Source organism: Eulemur rufifrons, chromosome 2 (genome assembly GCF_041146395.1).
Source record: "Eulemur rufifrons isolate Redbay chromosome 2, OSU_ERuf_1, whole genome shotgun sequence".
In the NCBI taxonomy this organism is placed as follows: Eukaryota; Metazoa; Chordata; class Mammalia; order Primates; family Lemuridae; genus Eulemur; species Eulemur rufifrons.
Genome location: NC_090984.1, coordinates 88,998,635 through 89,016,826, shown reverse-complemented (window position 1 = coordinate 89,016,826; position 18,192 = coordinate 88,998,635). Strand labels below are relative to the sequence as shown.

At 43.6% G+C, this 18,192-nt stretch overlaps 1 protein-coding gene across 1 annotated transcript in view; it reads left to right on the top strand.

The window, feature by feature from the left end:
• RTN1 (reticulon 1) overlaps nucleotides 1-18,192 on the top strand; it is a 209,991-nt gene that overhangs the window by 115,418 nt on the left and 76,381 nt on the right. The window contains exon 3 of the mRNA XM_069465010.1: nucleotides 10,079-10,798. Within this exon, the coding sequence (XP_069321111.1) occupies nucleotides 10,079-10,798 (720 nt within the window). The remainder of the gene's footprint in view (nucleotides 1-10,078; nucleotides 10,799-18,192) is intronic.

Genomic DNA, 18,192 nt, shown 5'->3' with positions numbered 1-18,192 from the left:
TAGCCTGTGTCCATTGTACAAAGGTCAAAATCCAGGATTTCCCTTAAAATCCTATCAAATTTTTTTTTGTAAGATATTTCTTTCTTCATTTGAGGTTGGGCAGGGGGTAAGGATGACATACTGGATTAAGGATTAAAGATTAAAATCCTCATATGGCCCTACAGTTCAGAGCAAAGAGGGAGATATTGCCTGCTTCTAGCTGAGCTTTCCTCCTCGACCTGGGTTGTCTTAGTCTGCTTTCTGTTGCTTATAACAGAATACCTGAAACTTATTTAAGAAACTTATTTCTTACAGTTTTGGAGGTTAGGAAGTCCAGGGTTGAGGGGATGCTTCTGGTAAGAGCCTTCTTGCTTGTGGGGACTCTCTGAAGGTCCTGAGGTAGTGCAGGGTATCCCATGGAGAAGGGGCTGAATGTGCTAACATGCTTTGCCCAGGTCTCTCTTTCTCTTCTTGTAAAGCCACCAGTTCTACTCTCATGATAACATATCAATCCTTTAGCTTTTTAATCCTTCAATCCATGAATGGATAAGGTCAGAGCCCTCATGATCTAATCACTTCTTAAAGGCTCCACCTCTCAATACTACCACATTGGGGATTAAGTTCCAACATGGGGGACATTCAAATCATAGCACAGGTAATAATAAGATGCCTGCCCTCATGGAGCTTATCTGCTAGTCAGAGGAGACAGACAATAAAAACAGACACATAAATATATAGTGTCATTTCACAAAGTGTGAGTATATACACGGAGAAAGAGAGTTGGATGTGAGCAGATTAGGGACGTCCTCTCTGAGAAGCTGACCTGTGATCTGAAATCTGAATGGGGAGAAGGAGCCCACAATTCACAGAGACAGGCAAAGAAGGATCTCTGGCACAGGGTATAGGAAATGCACAGGCCCCGAAGAGGCCCCAAGGCTGTGTTACTTGGGAACTGAAAGAAGGCCAAGAGTGAGAAGACGCAAGGGAGGAGTGTGACTTAGAACACAGTTTCGGGGGGCAGGGGTGGCCAGGCCCCAGATCATGGATAAGGAATTTGGATTGTGTTCCAAATGCAACTGGAAGCCATTGGAGGGTTTTAAGTTGGGAAGTGACATCTTTCATTCGTTCTTCCATTCATTTAACAAATATGTGTTGACCATTTACTTCATGCTGGGCTTAGTCCATTACCACTAGGGATGCAATGGTGAGTCAAAGAAGATCCCTGCATGCTTGGAACTTGCATTCTAGACAGAAAGACATACACACAAATAAATATATAATATCAGGTGGTTATAATGGTTATGAAGAAAAATACAGCAAAGTAAAGTATGAGAGAGTGGTGGGGCTGGGAATGAGGACAGGCTTCTCCGAGCTCATGTTTGAGCGAGAGCTGAATGGCGCCAGGGGCAAGCCATGAAGACATCTGAGGAGGGGGCCAGGCTGAGGGGATGGCCAGCACAAGGGCCCTGAGCTGGGAATATCCTGTGTGTTTAAGGTGTTTAAGGAGCAGCTGGAAAGCCAGTGTGGCTGGAGTAGGTTAAAGGAAGGAAAGAATGGCAGGATCAGATGGGTTTTCAAAGGATCCTTCTGGATGCTGCATGGAGAATGAACACCTGAGACTTGGTGAAATAGCCCATGTTCACCTTTCCTTTTATCCTTCTCAATTATATCATCACAACTGTCAGCAGCAGTACACACATCACCCGGGGAGGGAGGTGATTCTTATTCTCAGTTTTCATATCCTATTGGATGATTTTAGTTGACTATTTCTAGCTTTGCTGTGTCAGTCCTGATACATGATAACCAATATGTCAGTGAGAGGTCCATAAGGCTTGAAACACAGGTAGGGATACTTCTGTTTTTTTCTAAAGACTTTCCTGATTCATCCTAACATTTTATTAATTTTTTAGTTCCCATTAAGAACAGAAGACAATGGGAACCAGAGCTATGGAGTACTTTTTGCCTCATAAGAATGAATTATTTTTAAGGCAGCACCTTCATTTGCCTAAGATGGAACGCATCAGTCCCTTTTCTCCCACACCCCACAGTTGTCTGGAATCATCCTTACTCTTGAATAAATTAAGCAAGAACCTGAGCCTTCTTTTCTGAATGCTCTGACACAGTAGTTTTCAACTGGAGGGAGGGCGGCCAGATAAAATACAAGTATTTCATGGGACATACTTACACTTAAAAAAATTCATTGTTTAGCTCAGATTCAAATTTAACTGAATGTCCTGTATTTTTATTTGCTAAGTCTGGCCACCCTAAATGGAGATGACTGTTCAAATCACATATGGAGTTACAAAATGCAGATGCCTGGGCTCCATCCAGACCTGCTTCTACTATGTCTGAATTTCTGAGGGCAGTTTTGAGACACATAATTGACTAAGAACCATGGTTCTAAAAGTTTGAGCTAGCTCTCACACAAACATGTTTATCAAGTACCTCCTGTATGCCAGACACTGTGCCTAGTGCTAGGGATATGATAGTGAACAAATATATCTTGGCTGCCTTTGCCCTTGTGGTGCTTTCAGTCTGAGGTCAGGGAGAGTGGCGGAGGGTGAGGAGACAGAGTTTGATCAAATCATTGCATAAATTCAAAGCTGCCCAGGGCCTACCAGTTGTGCAGAATGAGTGGGCACCCATCTCCTAAATGGTGCAGCATCAGAGCAAATGGCTCAAGGGTGGGCTGCCTTGCTATGTGGTCTCCTAGGAATGTCATACAAGCAGGAGTTTGGTCAGTCCTAGCAGTCTGAGGAGGCCTCCCCCATGAGAAACTGGAAGGATGTGTGCCCCAGAAAGAAAAGAAACATCAAAGATAAGAATTTTCTTCCCCTGCCCCATCAAGGCAGCTCATTGTTCTGATTTTCATGAGTCTAAGTATGAAATCCCTATTCATTTTACTCACCCATCCTCACCATATCTGAGTGACTTTCAACACCCCTCTTTTCTCACTCATCACATGAATCAAACTCCAAATCTGTGAATTATCTATCTTCAGTGTCTCCTTAATTTTCCTCTTCTACTCATCCTATGGCTAGCCCCTCATTCCTGCTCACTATTGGCCTGTTCAGGAGTTCTGTTTCTTCCTGATTGAGTCTTGGGAGGTTGTGTGTTTCCAGGAATTGTCCATTTCCTCTACATTTTCTAGTTTATGTGTGTAGAGATTTTCATAGTATTTACAGATGGTATTTTGCATTTCTGTGATAGCTGTTGTAATATCTCCTTTTTCATTTCTGATTGAGTTTATTTGGATCCTTTCTCTTCTATTTCTAGTTAATCTAGCAAGAGGTCTATTGATTTTGTTTATCTTTTCAAAGAACAAACTTTTTGTTTTGTTGATCCTTTTGTATTGTTTTGTTTCAATTTTATTTAGTTCTTCTCTGAGTTTTGTTATTTCTTTTCTTCTGTTGACTTTGGGTTTGGTTTGCTCTTCCTTTTCTAATTCCTTGAGATATGACATTAGGTTATGAGTTTGTGATTTTTCTGTCTTTTTGATGTGGGCATTTAAGGCTATAAATTTTCCCCTTATGACTGTTTTTGCTGTATCCCACAGATTTTTCGTAGCTTGTTTCACCTTTGTTGTTCAGTTTGAGGAATATTTTGATTTCTATCTTAACTTCATCATTGACCTGAGAATAGTTCCTCAGCAGGTTGTTTAATTTCCATGACTTTGTGTAGATTTGAGTGTTTCTCTTGTAATCGATTTCTAGTTTTATTCTACTGTGATTTGAGAAGATACATGGTATAATTTTGACTTTTTGAATTTGTTAAAACATGTTTTGTGGCCTAAGATATGATCAGTCTTGGAAAATGTCCCATGTGATGATGAGAAGAATGTATATTCAGTAGTTTTAGGGTAGAATGTTTTGCAATTGTCTGTTAAGTGCTAAAGTCCTGTTTAAGTCCAGTGTTTCTGTACTGATTTTTTGTTTTGATGATCTGTCCAGCTCTGTCAGTGGGGTGTTGAAGTTTCCTGCAATTACGAAGCTACTGTTTATTTCTTTGCTTAGATCTAGTAGGATTTGTTTTATGAATCTGGGAGCTCCTGTGTTAAGTGGATATATATTTAGGATTGTTTTATGTTCTTGTTGCATTGCTTCCTTTACCATTATATAATGACCACCTTTTTCTTTCTTTACCATTGTTGATTTAAAGTCTATTTTATCTGATATGAGAATGGCCACATCTGCTCTCTTTTCATTTCAATTTGTGTGAAATTTTTTTTCCATCCCTTCACCTTGAACCTGTGTGAGTCCTTATGGGTTAGATGTGTTTCCTGGAGACAGAAGATACTTGGGTTGTGTTTTGTCATCCATTCACCCAGTCTGTGTTTTGAGTGGGGCATTCAGACCATTTCCATTGATTGTTGGTATTGACATGTGGGATGGTGTTCTGTTCATCATGTTAGGTATACCTTACTGCTTTGTTTTCCTCTTGTGTTATTGTTTTATACAAGCTGTGAGCTTTAGCTTTTTTTACACTGGTGAGTATCTATTGTGCTTGTTTATGTATAATGTAGTTCTGAGTATTTCCTGTAGGACAGGTCTATTCATGACAAATTCCCTTAGTGTTTGCTTGTCTGGCTATGTCTTCATTTCTCCATTGTTTATGAAACTTAGTTTTGTAGGACATAAGATTCTTGACTGGCAGTTGTTTTGCTTAAGAAGATTGAAGATGGGCCCCCAATCCCTTCTGGCTTGTAAAGTCTATGCTGAGAAGTCTACTGTTAGCCTGATGAATTTTCCTTTGTAGGTTAGTTGTTGCTTTCATCTTGCTGCTTGTGGAATTTTCTCCTTCATTTTGACTTTGACCAAGTTGATGACTATGTGTCTTCGAGATGTCCTTTTTGCTATGAATCTTCCTGGTGTTTGATGACCATCTTGGATCTGTATGTCTGAATCTCTGGAGAGACCAGGGAAGTTTTCTTCAGTATTTCCCTCTAATAGATTTTCCGTGCTTCTTGTTCTTTCTTCTTCTCCCTCAGGGATACCTATAATTCATATATTAGTTTTCTTTGTGTAATCCCATATTTCTTTGGGTGATTGTCCAGTCTTCTTTATTTTCTTTTCTGAATCTTTGAATGACTGGTTTAGCTTGAGAGCTTGTCTTCAATCTCTGATATTCTTTCTTCTGCTTGGTTTAGCCTGTTGTTGAAGGTTTCTGCTCTATTTTGAAATTCTCTAAATGACTCTTTCATTTCTTTAAGTTATATTACATCCTTTCTTATGTTGTCTATCTCTTCAGTAACTTTTTCATTTTTTTCATTGATTTCCTGAAATATTTTTTTGACTTTTTTTGCTTTTCAGCTTTCTCTTCAATTTTGTTCATCTTATCTGCCATCCATAGTCTGAATTCCATTTCTGACATTTTGACAATTTCCTTTTGGTTGGGATCCACTACTGTAGATCCATTGTGATCCCTTTGGGGTGTTGAACTATTTTGTTTTTTCATGTTGCTACAGATCTGTTGCTGGTTTCTGCTCATCTGAATCCTCTTCTCTTAGCTAAGGCCTTTTCAGGTTTGCAGGGCACCTGTTCTCCTTTCCTGGGAACTCTCCTACTTAGTAAGGAGAAGGGGAGGTCCTAAATAGCACTTTTGTGTCCTACTCATGAATCCTGACCCAGCAGGGGAGGGGTGGGCACACTGAGAGCCTGTAACGCAGCTGTTCTGTTCTCTCCCATTCCCCTGTGATTGCCACAGTTCATGCAGTGCTGGATGATCTTTGTGCAGTGTGATGGGTTGTTCCCCAGATCAGTGTTGGAAGCTAAGTTGGGGGCTGCGTTAGACCCTGTCCATGGAGGCTGGAATTATGGGGGATTGCTCTGCCTGTGGTCTCCCCATGGAGGTGACAGTGGCAGCTGGGTGAGGCTATCTAGGCAGTGGTTCTGGGTTTCTGGGTTGTGGGTTTTTGCTCAAACCAGGTCTAGGTGTAATAGTGGCTGGAAGCTGGAGGGTCCTTGGCAGGGCATTGTCCTCGGGGTGGGCCCTCTGTGGGCCCAGAAGCAGTGGTGGAGACTTTTGGGTGGGATCTTGGGGTACAAGCACAGTGATGGAATCTCAGGGGCAGTGTCGCCAACTGGCAATAGCACTGGAGCCATGGGGGCAGAGGCTTGGGTCCTGGAGTCAGCACTATAGCCTCAGCGGGGTGGGGCAGCTATCCCAGCAACTGCAGTGAAGCCTGGGGGCGGAGCCTTGGGCCCAGGTGCAGTAACTCTGAGAGCTGGAGCTGCAGCCTACAGGCAGGGCAGGAGCTGTTTGGGCAGGGCCACAGTGTCAGACTGCAGTGGGAGAACTGCAGAGGTGGAGCTGCACCAGTGGGGACAGCTCCTGTGGTGTAGGAACCATGAGAACGGAGCTTGGGGGCAGCTTGGCAGTCACAGGGTTTGGGATGTGGGCCTGGGCTTCCATGGGGCCAAGGTTCTCCCTGTCTAGGTTCCACTGAGGCAGTCACCGCAAGGTTTCCCAGGTGGTGTCTGTGGCCCCTGAATCTCCCCCTCTGCTCAGACCTGACATTGAGAGGGAGGAGTGCTTGGCTCCCAATCACAGGGGACAGCATAGGGGAGCATCTGCTCCGCCAGCTCTTTCCCCAGCCCAGCTGGGGGGTGATGCAAAGGCTGCTTTTGCAATGCAGAGTCCTGTGCAGATCTGATGCCCTGTACCGGAAAGCTCAGAATGGCGTCAGTTGCAATAACTTGGGAGTGGTAGCCGCCAGATCCCTGCTGCACCCGCTCTCCACAGCGTCTCTGCGCAGACTCCAAGCAGCTCTCCAATCAATCCAGAGGTCTACGGTGGTGGTGGGGTCCCGTCACAGCTCCGCTGCAGTGCCTGCAGGTTGAGCATGGAACCCCGGGGCTGTCTCCTGTTCTTCCCCACACGTGTATGCCTCCCCAAAATTCCCTTCCGTCTTGCCCAGTGAATCAGCTCGTCAACTTCTCCTTCACTCTGAATGTCCCCATTGCTTCTCTGGAGTATTATAACGTTCTTTCCAAGAAGAGCCATCTATAGGTAGGCTTCTGCCCTCAACTTTCTATTCTGTCCTTGAGAGCAGCACGTGCAGGTTGCTTCTAGTCCTCCATCTTGCCCTGTCATAGTTTGTTATATGTCCTAAATAAAAGCCACTTATCAGATATTTAATATGATTTGCCTGTATTTTCTCCCATTCTGTGTATAATGCTTTCACTTTCTTGATGGAGTCCTCTAAAGCACAAAAGTATTTAATTTTGATGAAGCCCAATTTATCAATTTTTCTTTGTTGCTTCCATTTTTGGTGTCATAAGTAAGAAACTATTGTCTAATCCAAGGTCACAAAGATTCATGTCTATATTTCCTTCTAGGGTGTTATAGTTTTAGCTCTTATATTTAGGTTATTAATTGATTTGAACTAAATTTTTGAATATGACATAAGGTAGGGATCCTGCTTCATTCTTTTGCATGTGGTTTTCTAGTTTACTTTTCTTCTCCTTCTCATCCGCTGAAATATAACTTGCCCATCTCAGACCCCACTCTGCCTTTAAACAGGTGTAGCATGACATAGTGGAAAAACACATGAAATAGAAAGACATGCATTCAAATTCAAGCCAAATCATTTTTAGCCATGTGGCTATATCATTTGGGGGCCTGGCAAGAAACAAGTGACACACGCAAGGTTGTAACTGAAGAGAGTTTAAAGAAGGGACTACTTACAGATGTGTAAAGATGGTCAAGAAAACCAACAAATGATGGCAAAGCCTTAACATGAGATAGTCATTACCACCCCCAGACCTAATGGAACAAAGGGAAGGACCAGCATTCCTAAAACCTGCAAAGAGCCAGAACTTCAGAAGCAGCAGGGGGTTAACTACCTCAACATTTCCCTCCTCCCAGCCCTTCATGCTTCCTATTGGCTGAAAACAACTGGAAACCAGAGGAGAAGGGATCTTGGGTAATACCTTCTATATAGATCAGCCTCTTAGAGCACAGAACAGGGCAGAGAAAGATCAGAATGGATTCAAGGGGACAAAGAGAGAAAAACCATTATAGTGCCTTGGACCAGTCACTTCACCCGTTGCCACTGGACTCTAAGCTCCATGTATAAAGTTCCTGGCAACTCGCAGATGCTCAGCAAATGCGCTGTGACGATGCTGCTGCTGGTAGTGCTCTGGATGTATAGAGCATTCCTTAGTTTACAGTAGCCTCTGCTCCTTATCTGCTTTCTCCTTGCTCTAGCCTACCATTCCAGAGTCGGCTGATATAACTTTTACACTTTTATGCTGTTTGAAATCAAAGAACAATGTGCACAAGTTATTAAGGAACTAACTGCTATATAAATAGAGTTTAGGATCATACAATAATTTTTTTTAAACATAAATTATGTGAGAGAGAGTGAAGTGGTTGTTAAGTTACTAAAAAAATAAAAACTCATAGATCATATCCTTTCTCTGCTCAAAACCCACTGATGGCTTCTCCTTTCACTCACAATAAAGCCCCTTGAGATCCTATCTGATCTGCCCCTCCTGCCAAACTACCCCCCCGAGTCTCTGACCTCTTCTCCTATTACTATCCCTTTTATTCACTTCACCCACATATAATGGCCTCCTTGTGACACCTGGAAATCATTAAAGCTCTCACATCTGTGCCTGCGTGTTATCTGTTCCATCTCCTTGGCATGTTTTTCCTCTGGATATTTTCATGAGTCACTCTGTCACCTCTTTCAAGTATTAAATATAGGTTTACCTTCTCAATGAGGCCTGTCCTTAAATTGCAAACTCATCACTACCCTGTCCCAGCACTAGGGATTCCCTTACCCTACTCTACTTTTTTCCATAGCACTTAACATTTTCAAACCTAGTATATACTTCCCTTATTTATTACATATATTGTTTATGCAATATATTGTGTTCTTCCCACTGGAATATAAGCAAAAATTTTGTTATCTGTTTCATTCACTAATATATCCCAAGTACCTAGAAGAGGACCTGACAAATATTAGGTTCTCAATAAATAATAGATGAATAAATGATACAGAGATAAAGAATCAAATCAATTCTGCTTTATAGAATTAGAAAAATCTAAACTGTTTTATCCATTGGGGTTCTCCCACAATCCTGAAGCAATAGAGGATCTTGTCATAGATCCCCCTCAATGGCCTTAAAGCTTTAGAGAAATGCCAACTAGTTCTTGCTCACAAAAGGACCCAAGGACCACTGTCTAAGATATTCTGAAAGAAGGCCCTGCTGTATGGCAAGGGAAAACCAAGCTTCTGAACACTGTTGTCATGGTGATCCCAGGTTTCTCATCCCCAGGAGAGAAAGCTTAGCAAGATTACCAGTGTACCCTTGAGGCCATCTGGATAAACATCAGGCAGAAGGCAGGAATTCACCCAGGGGACTAGGGGTGACTCTCAGGTTTCATTCTTGTCAAGAGGAGGTGAAGGGAGGGGAAGGCTGGTGGGATTATGCATTACAGTAATCTGCACAAGTCTCCTTGGTGAAATTGGCAAGAATTATCTCTTACATTGCTCCACCCAGTTGCATTTTCAACTAAAGAATTGTAAAAATATTGATAGGTAAAGCTAAGAAGTCAAGTTGTAGCCATGACTCCAAATTACCTAGCCTTGTTATTGAAGGAGAGGACATGAACAGCAGTGGACAAAGAATAATGGAAGATTTCCAGATTTGTTGATACTGGTGGGCCCAATTAGAGAGTTATATACATAGATTTTCTGATGAAATCTGTGAAACTGAAAAACTTCCCCAAGAGAACAAATCAAATTAAAATGATGACTTCTAGAAGCTATGCTGCATTGAAACAAAAAGAAACAAGTTCTGTTGCTAAGATATCACTGGGTCATTTTTTAAAAATAGCTAGATTAAGATAGACAGACATGTAAAACACTGATTAATTGGGCCGTAACAGTCATTAGCCTTTTAGTTCAGGTGGCCCGTCTTTCCAGCATAGCCTTGGAAACAGATTATTTTCGTGCTAATGAGATATGTGTTTCTCAAGCAACGACAAAACATCTCCCCTAATGGAATTTTGTTTTATTTCTTCTCTCTCTGTCCATCTGTCTGTCCGTGTGTGTGCCTCTCTGGCTCTTCATCGTTCTGTGGGACGACAGAACCATCTGCTGCAGAATCCCAGGGGAAATGCAGCATCTCCGAGGATGAGCTAATCACCGCCATTAAAGAAGCAAAGGGGTTATCCTACGAAACCACCGAGAGCCCGCGGCCAGTGAGCCAGGTGGCCGACAGGCCCGAGGTCAAGGCCAGGTCTGGGCTGCCGACCATCCCCAGCCCCCTGGACCACGAGGCCAGCAGCGCGGAGTCGGGCGACTCGGAGATCGAGCTGGTGTCCGAGGACCCGATGGCCGCCGAGGACGCGCTGCCCTCGGGCTATGTGACCTTCGGCCACGTGGGCGGCCCGCCGCCCTCGCCCGCCTCGCCGTCCATCCAGTACAGCATCCTGCGGGAGGAGCGCGAGGCCGAGCTGGACAGCGAGCTCATCATCGAGTCGTGCGACGCCTCCTCGGCCTCAGAGGAGAGCCCCAAGCGGGAGCAGGACTCGCCGCCCATGAAGCCGGCCGCCCTGGACGCCATCCGGGAGGAGCCGGGCGCGCGGGCCGAGGAGGGCGCGCCGGGCCCCTTCCCCACGTACCCGACGGCCGCCCCCCAGGCCGGCCCCGAGCCGCACTCCGGAGACGGGGCCCCGGCGCCCGAAGGGCCCACGCCGCCGCGGAAACCCGCGGAAGCCGCGAGTCCCCACCAAAGCCCCACGAAGAGCCCTGGGCCTCGAGGTCCTGGCGCCGCGCCCCCTCTGCTGTTTTTCAACAAGCAAAAAGGTAACGTGAGGGCTCTTCTGGCTGCAGCGGGCTTGTGTGGTGAGTGCTCTTCCTCTGGCTGCTCCGAGGAGGAGCGGTTCTGGCTCAGTCCTGTAGTCATCCCAATGCCCGTCAAACGGTGGACAAGAGAACATGTCCAAGGGGGATGGGACATGAGAGACAAGCTCCGGGAGGGACCACGTGCCAGAGAAGAGGTCCTAATAATGAGTGGTTTTGTGTGCACCCCAGATCCCCTCAGTTGAGTGAATGTATCCCTCCTTTCATTCCAGGACTGGGTTTCCTACCTTGGAAAGTGATGTTTTTGATATTGTGCAGGCCTTTTTCCGATTCCACCGCCTCTAGGTGCTGGACCCACCGTTAGCATGTCCATTTTGCCAGCCAAGAGTGTTTCTTAAGCGGGCCAAGTGGAGCTCAGCTCCATCCTTTCTCTTACCCAAGAAGCAAGGGATTTGGGCCTTGATAAGGTTTTTGTGTCCCGGCTAGTCAGGAAAGACAGGGACCAAAGTTGGTTCCAGAGTTTCTCTTGTTCCTAAGCAAGACCTAAGGTGACTTATTAATTTTTAAAGTCACTTAGAACTTTGAATGATTTTAATTTGGTCATTATGTTCTCCCTATGCGAAATCTTGAGGTGAGGTCTTCAAATGCAGGAAAAATGAAAGTCATTTTATCTTCCAGACACTAGAGGAGATTCTTCCCCCCAAATCATTCACATCTGGTTGCAGCTGTATTATAAAATCCAGGAAAGGAATCAAAGAATCACATGAATAAATGAAGCCCTGCTCATCCTATGTTTGTTATGGGTGAAGATAGAGAACTTCTACCCGGCTCCTGGGTAGAGAACACCCGAGTAGAACTTTAAAACAAACCCTAAAAGCACAACTTTACTTAAGGTCTCCTCCCACCCATCTCTTCTACTTTTTGTTCCTTTAGAAGTATTTTGTCTTTTGGGGATAAATGATTTCAAGGGTACACCCTCTTTTCTGTGTCTATGCTTCGGTGATAGTAGCAATTAAAGTGCTTCATATAAAAATAGAGGACAAAATCTTTCTTATTGTAGATTGGAAGCAAGCTTCTAAATTCTTTAAAATTAACACATTGGAATGGGGGAACCTAGAGGACTAGAATAAAAAAATAACCCTGCTACATGGTTGCTGGTGGCACCATGACAGGTGGCATCGTGTGGGGGCCCATGTAATTGACTCTTGATTTCCTGAATAACTCTCCTGAGAGTTTAAAGTGCATTTAGTGTGTGCAATAGGGAGGATATATGAAGACAGATTTAACAGTGGGAATGTGTATTAGGTGAATATTAAAACTATTTTGGATTCTTTTGTCACCACCATGACTGGAAGGAGAGAACCCTGAAGTTTGCAGGGAGCCACAGGAAACGTTAGCATGAACAACCTTCAGTCCCCTGGGGCCCCAAGCAGTCAAGCTTGAGTCATGCTGAGCGTGTGTCCATGTCACTCTGTGTAATAGGCATATGTCTCCATTTTATCCCATAACTAACGTTTCTGAGGTAGTCACCATGTGCACAGTGCTGTTCGAATATGTTTATTCCCAAAAGTATATAAATCTGAAGGTTAAAGAGAAAGGGAATTTTGCAGGCCTGCTTCTCTTCCTAGTAAATTGGAGAGACAAGTACAACAGCTGGGACTGACTGACCAGACATCTGATGGAGAGCTGAGGGGATAGAAGACTGCAGTTGTGAATGCCCAGGCTTCAGAGCATCTTTTATGGCCAATTTGCTGTCATTTGAATCTCTGTGCAAGTTGCCCCATATGGCTTGGACCCTCTGCTGCCAAGTTTAGAAGGTAGAGAGGGGGCAGTGGCGGTCTTTTCAAAAGATAAAGGCATGCTGGGGTGAATAATCTCCACTCTTCCTCTGCACTGAGGGGCCTTTGAAATCCAGTCTCCCACTGAAACTCGCTGCTCAGCTGCACTATCTATGAAGAGAGTCTAAAAGGCCATTCAGAGGCAGCCAAGAACTGGAGGTCCTGGGCAGGTGACTCAGTGCTGCCTGCAGGTTATTTGAGCTCTGAGGTTCTTTTGGTCTCACTTGCTCCATCTCAGCAGGTGAGAAAGGATCAGTGCTGCCTCGCCTCCCCCAGGCTGTTCTGTCGGTGGACAGCAAGTTTGTGCTCATGCCAAGCTCAGCACCCATCAGCGGTGAGGTCAGGTCAGCTTCTGTGGTTTCCTGCTCCTGTCCACTGAAGCCTCTGGCAGTATAAATGCATTCAGGTTTACGTATTCACAAGTAAGCTCATCCCCCAGCTTTGAAGCCATCCTGCTGATGCTGGGCTAGATTTCAGAAGGGCCTAGAAATATGCAGAATAAGGTTTGGCAGATACCCGATGGCATTCTGGCATGTGCCATGGAAGAACACCAGGTTTACTGCTGCATGTGCCCCCTAGAAGTTCTATTTTTGGAGCTTTCTCACTTTTAAGAGATCTCCACTATTGTTGAACTAGAGATAAAATGCAATTCTTTCCTCATGTTTTGATTTCCCTTCTGTACACTCCTGAGCTCCTGTTGCCCCAAATTTCTGCTCCCCCATACCTTCTAGGATGACCTATCATGAACATTAGACTCTAAAGGGGTGGACACATTTTCATTTCTACAAGGTCAGCCCTAACTGTTAGGAATGCCCAAGTGAAAAGCCAACACAAAAGTTCTCAATGAAAGACTAATACCCAGTGTGATTCATCAGGACGGGTATGTGGTATTTCCCAAGCCTATTCGGTTATAGAATCTTCTTTATTAGAGTGTGCCTCAGGGTTCATCTTCCAGGGGACACACTTTGGGAAGTGGTGGTCCCTTCACCCTGACATCCATCCCCTGCATTCTGATTGCTTTATCGTGCAACCCAAAAGTATAATGCTTGGATCAGCTACCTTGATATCATGTGGGAGGCCTTTAGAAATGGGGAATCCTGGGCTCCACCCAAAACCTGCTGAATCAGAATCTGCATTTTAACAAGATCCCCTGGTGATGCCTATGCTTGCTAAAGCTTGAGAAGCAGTGTTTTAGGCTGTGGCAGTGCTTCTACATTCCTACCTGCACCCATTCTGCTAAAGGTCACCAATGACTCCCTTCTTGCTAAACTAATGGCTTCTTTTCAATCTCATCTTTCTTGTCCTCTCTGGCAATTTAGTATCATACTGCTGGTCAGTCCTTAAAACATTAGTAAGAAAGTAACATATGTTCATGACAATAAATTTCCAACTGTACTAAATGGTGCAAAATAACAAGTTAAAATTCCCTTTCTCCACTCTCCTGTTCCTGATTCTCAGGTAGCCACAGGGGCTTTTGTGATTTTGTTTTGTTTTTATTGCTGTTCTTGTTCCTTTCAGAAATTTTCTTTAAGCATTTGGGCATATGTAATTTTTATTGAAAAAGTGATATTATGTTGAACATACTGTTTTGTAACTTATTTCACTTAATGGTAAAATTGGGGACAATATCAGCTTACATAGGGATCGTTCACTCCTTCTCAGAACTTTTTCTTCTCTTATCACACTGATGTTTCTCCCTCCTGGTTCTCCTCTTACTCTCTGACCTCTTTTCCAATCTCTTTTGCTACCTCCCTTTTGGTTCCTCTGTGTTGCCCCTGAGTTCTGGCCTTGTCTTTCTTCTTACCTCCTACCTTTGCTCTCCAGGCTGCTCTCACTCACTGCCTTGTGTGTTGCACTTCCCAAATCTTTCGCTTTGGTGAAGTCCTCTCTTTTGACTTCAAGCCCATTGCCCCACTATTTATTGGACATCCCATAGACCTCCCAAATTCAACAGGCCCATGTTATTTGTCAAAAGCTGCTCCTTTTCTTCCTCTGTTCCGTTCCTGAGCAAATTAAATGATGTCATTTGAGCGTCACTCTGGTGTGAACACTCAGCCTCTAGGACTGTAACCCTCTTATCGTTTTAATGCTCATACCCTTTGAATACTGTTAGGAATTTATCCCACAGAAATGCTACAGCAGATGGGCAAAAAATAATATATAAATTACATACACGTGTAAATATAGATATGAAGATACATGTAAATCTTCCCTATAGCATTGCTCATAATAATGAAAAAATTGGAAACAGCACTCCATCAGCAGGGAGTTGAGTAGATGAATTTTGATTCATCCATCCAATGGAGGGCGATGGAATAATTTAAAAGAACAAAGTCTGGATCTGAGTAAAGACTCTTAGTTTGAGGCAAAGTTAAAAGTACTCAGTGCCAACAGAATTGTAAACACTTCAACCGGAGTCTTGGCAGTAGCGTTGGCTATAAAATTATCATCTATATAATGCAGAATGTTCTTAACATTTGAAAAATCATCAAAATAAAAACACAAAATGTAAAAATTCTCTTTATGGAACCCTCAAGTATGCATCCAGTGACCCAGGCTGAGCACTATTGCTTTAAGCCAGTGGTTCCCTAAGTGTTGCCTGGGCCCTGGGTATCACAGAATTTCCTGTAGTGCTTGATAAAAATTCTGGTTCTCACTCTACCTCCACAGAATAAGAATGGGCTGGGGCATAAATCTGCATTTTTAATAATCACTCTGAAACTTGAGAATTTCTGTGGTAAGCAGATTAGCTAAGCAGCTCAGACCTCTAGTAAGAAAACACCTTGGTCAGCATGCCTTAGGTATACCATGGTTTTAAATTAGAGATACTGAGGGGACTCAGCTGGTTCTGTCTCTTCCGCAGAGAGATGCTTGTCCCGTGCCCTGGGAGGCAGGCCTCTGCAGCCTCCTTACTCATGGCCTCCTCTCTGTGGGTACCAGCTGCAGCAGCCTGAGCTGATAGGGCTTAGTCCCTTGTGGCAAGGAAAAACCCATCTCTCTTCCTTGTAGGGAGACAGGTGATTTCTAGGAAAGCTACCAGGTGAAGGTCTTCTCAAATAGAATAGATTTTTGTCTGCCTAGCATTATGATGTTTGTAATATTTTTCGTTATTATACTAGATATTGCTTCTGTCCTAAAATATTTGGGAGAGAAACAAAGTGTGACACATTTCCTTTTCTTCTCGTAATTCTAATAAAAAGCCATTGGCCAGGCACAGTGGCTCATGCCTATAATCCTAGCACTCTGGGAGGCCAAGGCAGGAGGATTACTTGAGCTCAGGAGTTCAAGACCAACCTAAACTAAGCAAGAGTGAGACCCCATCTCTATTTATTTAAAAAAGTAATAATAAATAAATAAAGGTCATTATACTCTAGTCCTATGTTTATTTGCTTCCATGAGACTGAAATAATAAAGCAGGCTGTAAAGATTTTTGGAAAGTCTCTTTCTTTCATGGTACAGATGTCAGAATCAGCCTAAGGACTTACACCTCATGGCTGAAGCTGCTGCTCCATGTTAGCTTCCAACAAGATGGGCCAGTAACTGTTGGATCAAGTCTGGCTTCTGCGCCAGTGTATACCATGTAGATGCTTAGATGGACTCATTGTGTTTTCCACCATAGACTATTCAAAGCAACTAAGCTTCTTTTATGAGCCTTTGCCCAGTGATAGAAGGTGTTCTCCTGGTATTGACATCTCTGGAGTAAGGCTGCCAGTAGCCAGCTCAATTCATGGCTTTTCCTTCTGAAGCAGTGACAAAGTTAGCATTGTTCCAATTGCATATTGATCTATGCTTTTGAAAATGGTGGCTTCCAGACACTGGCAGTGTTTTTCTTCTCAGCCTCGGATAGAATTGCTCCAAATCTGGGTGGCCCCAGAACTTATTATTTCTAGGGACAGATATCCTTGACACTTCACCTCCCAGGAGTGTATAAATATCTAAAATGTTTATTATACGTGTGTAATATTTTAATGCCAAATCTTGGACACAATAAACCCCAACTCCCTTGAAAATTTGGCCTGGGCATGGAATGGGGCATAGATTAGATCCCAAGATAGAGTCAAGTTGACCTTGAACTTGCCTGTGGAAAGAGAGTTCACAGATGGCAAACATTTTTATGCCTTCAAGAAATAATGACTCTACTTAGATGGTGATCCTAATTCCCTGTCCAGGCCCTTTCTCCCTCATGTAAATCATCCTCACTTACAATAATGGGGCTTGGAGGGCATAATTCACATACTTCTAATTCTCAGAGCCAAGATGGGCTCCAGAGGATTCTCCATCCCTTTCAAATGCTGACCTCAGTTTCCTCAAAATCTATGTGGGACACTCATAGATGTGGTCTTTGCATTTCCAGATTCTATCTTTGCTACCCCATGAAACAATCCTGTAATGAAGACAACATAAATTTTACTAAAGGCTATGCCAGCCTGCCAAAGCCAGACCTTATGTGTTTATCCACTCATCCTTCCTTGATTCGACATACTATGTGCCTGACATGAGCAATATAGTGGTGACCAAGGCAGACATGAATCCACCCCTTGTGGGGCTTACCATCCAGTGGGGGAGGGGAAGACATTTGAAAGGAAATCAAAGAGTGACCGTGTGAGAGAGTACCTGGTGGTGGGTTGCACTTAGGTAGGAAGTTCAGAGAAGGCCTCTGAGAATGAGGAAACTTAGGGGTCAACTATGGCAAGAACTGAATAAAGAAGGTCCAAGACAATAGAAAATGCAAAGTCCAGAAGCCAGAAACTTCTAGGGTATTCGAGAAATGAAAAAAAATGGACATAGCTAGAATGTGGTAGGCAAAGGTGGAGGGGCAAGAAATAGGGGTTGGAAGGTTGGCATTGCCCTTTCATGCACACACCATGGTGCAGAGTTTGGTCTTTTTCAAGCATTCTAAGAAGCCACTGAAACATTGATAAACTAGGAAGTAACATGACTGCCTTTGCATTTTTTAAAAAGGTTTCAGTGGCTTATCTAGGGAGAAAGGATTGGAGGAGGACAAGTGTGGAAGTGGAAGACAGGTTGGGAAGCTTTTGCAGGCATGAGATGATGGTGGCTGGCAGAGGTGGTAGCAATGGAGATGGAGGGGAATGGATGGATTTGAGATATGCTCTGAAGATGGACTTATTGATGCTTTGGGTTGATGGATCCCCATCACCTCTCAAATTATATTTCAATTTTTATCAACATGTTGATTATAGAGATGCAAAAATATTTATGATGGGGAAAAAACACCCTAAACTCTGATGCTGCTTCATTAGTCATTGAAGTTTTTTTGTGTGTGCTGTTGGAAAAACAATCCATTTGAGTTATGATGGCACTGAGATGTTCTCTCACAATTTGAGCACTATATCTAGCACCAAGCATCAAGGGGTTTAATATGCTTAGGTGACAGTGATATTTGGGTGGCTGAAACTGGAGCTGACATGAAGGTCAAATATGGTACCTGTGGATGTTAAATAAGACACGTAGTGAGATAGGCAGGGATTGTGGACAAACAACTTGATTATTTAGAGTTAGATACAAGCTTGGCTGGGGCCATGGAATCACAAAAGC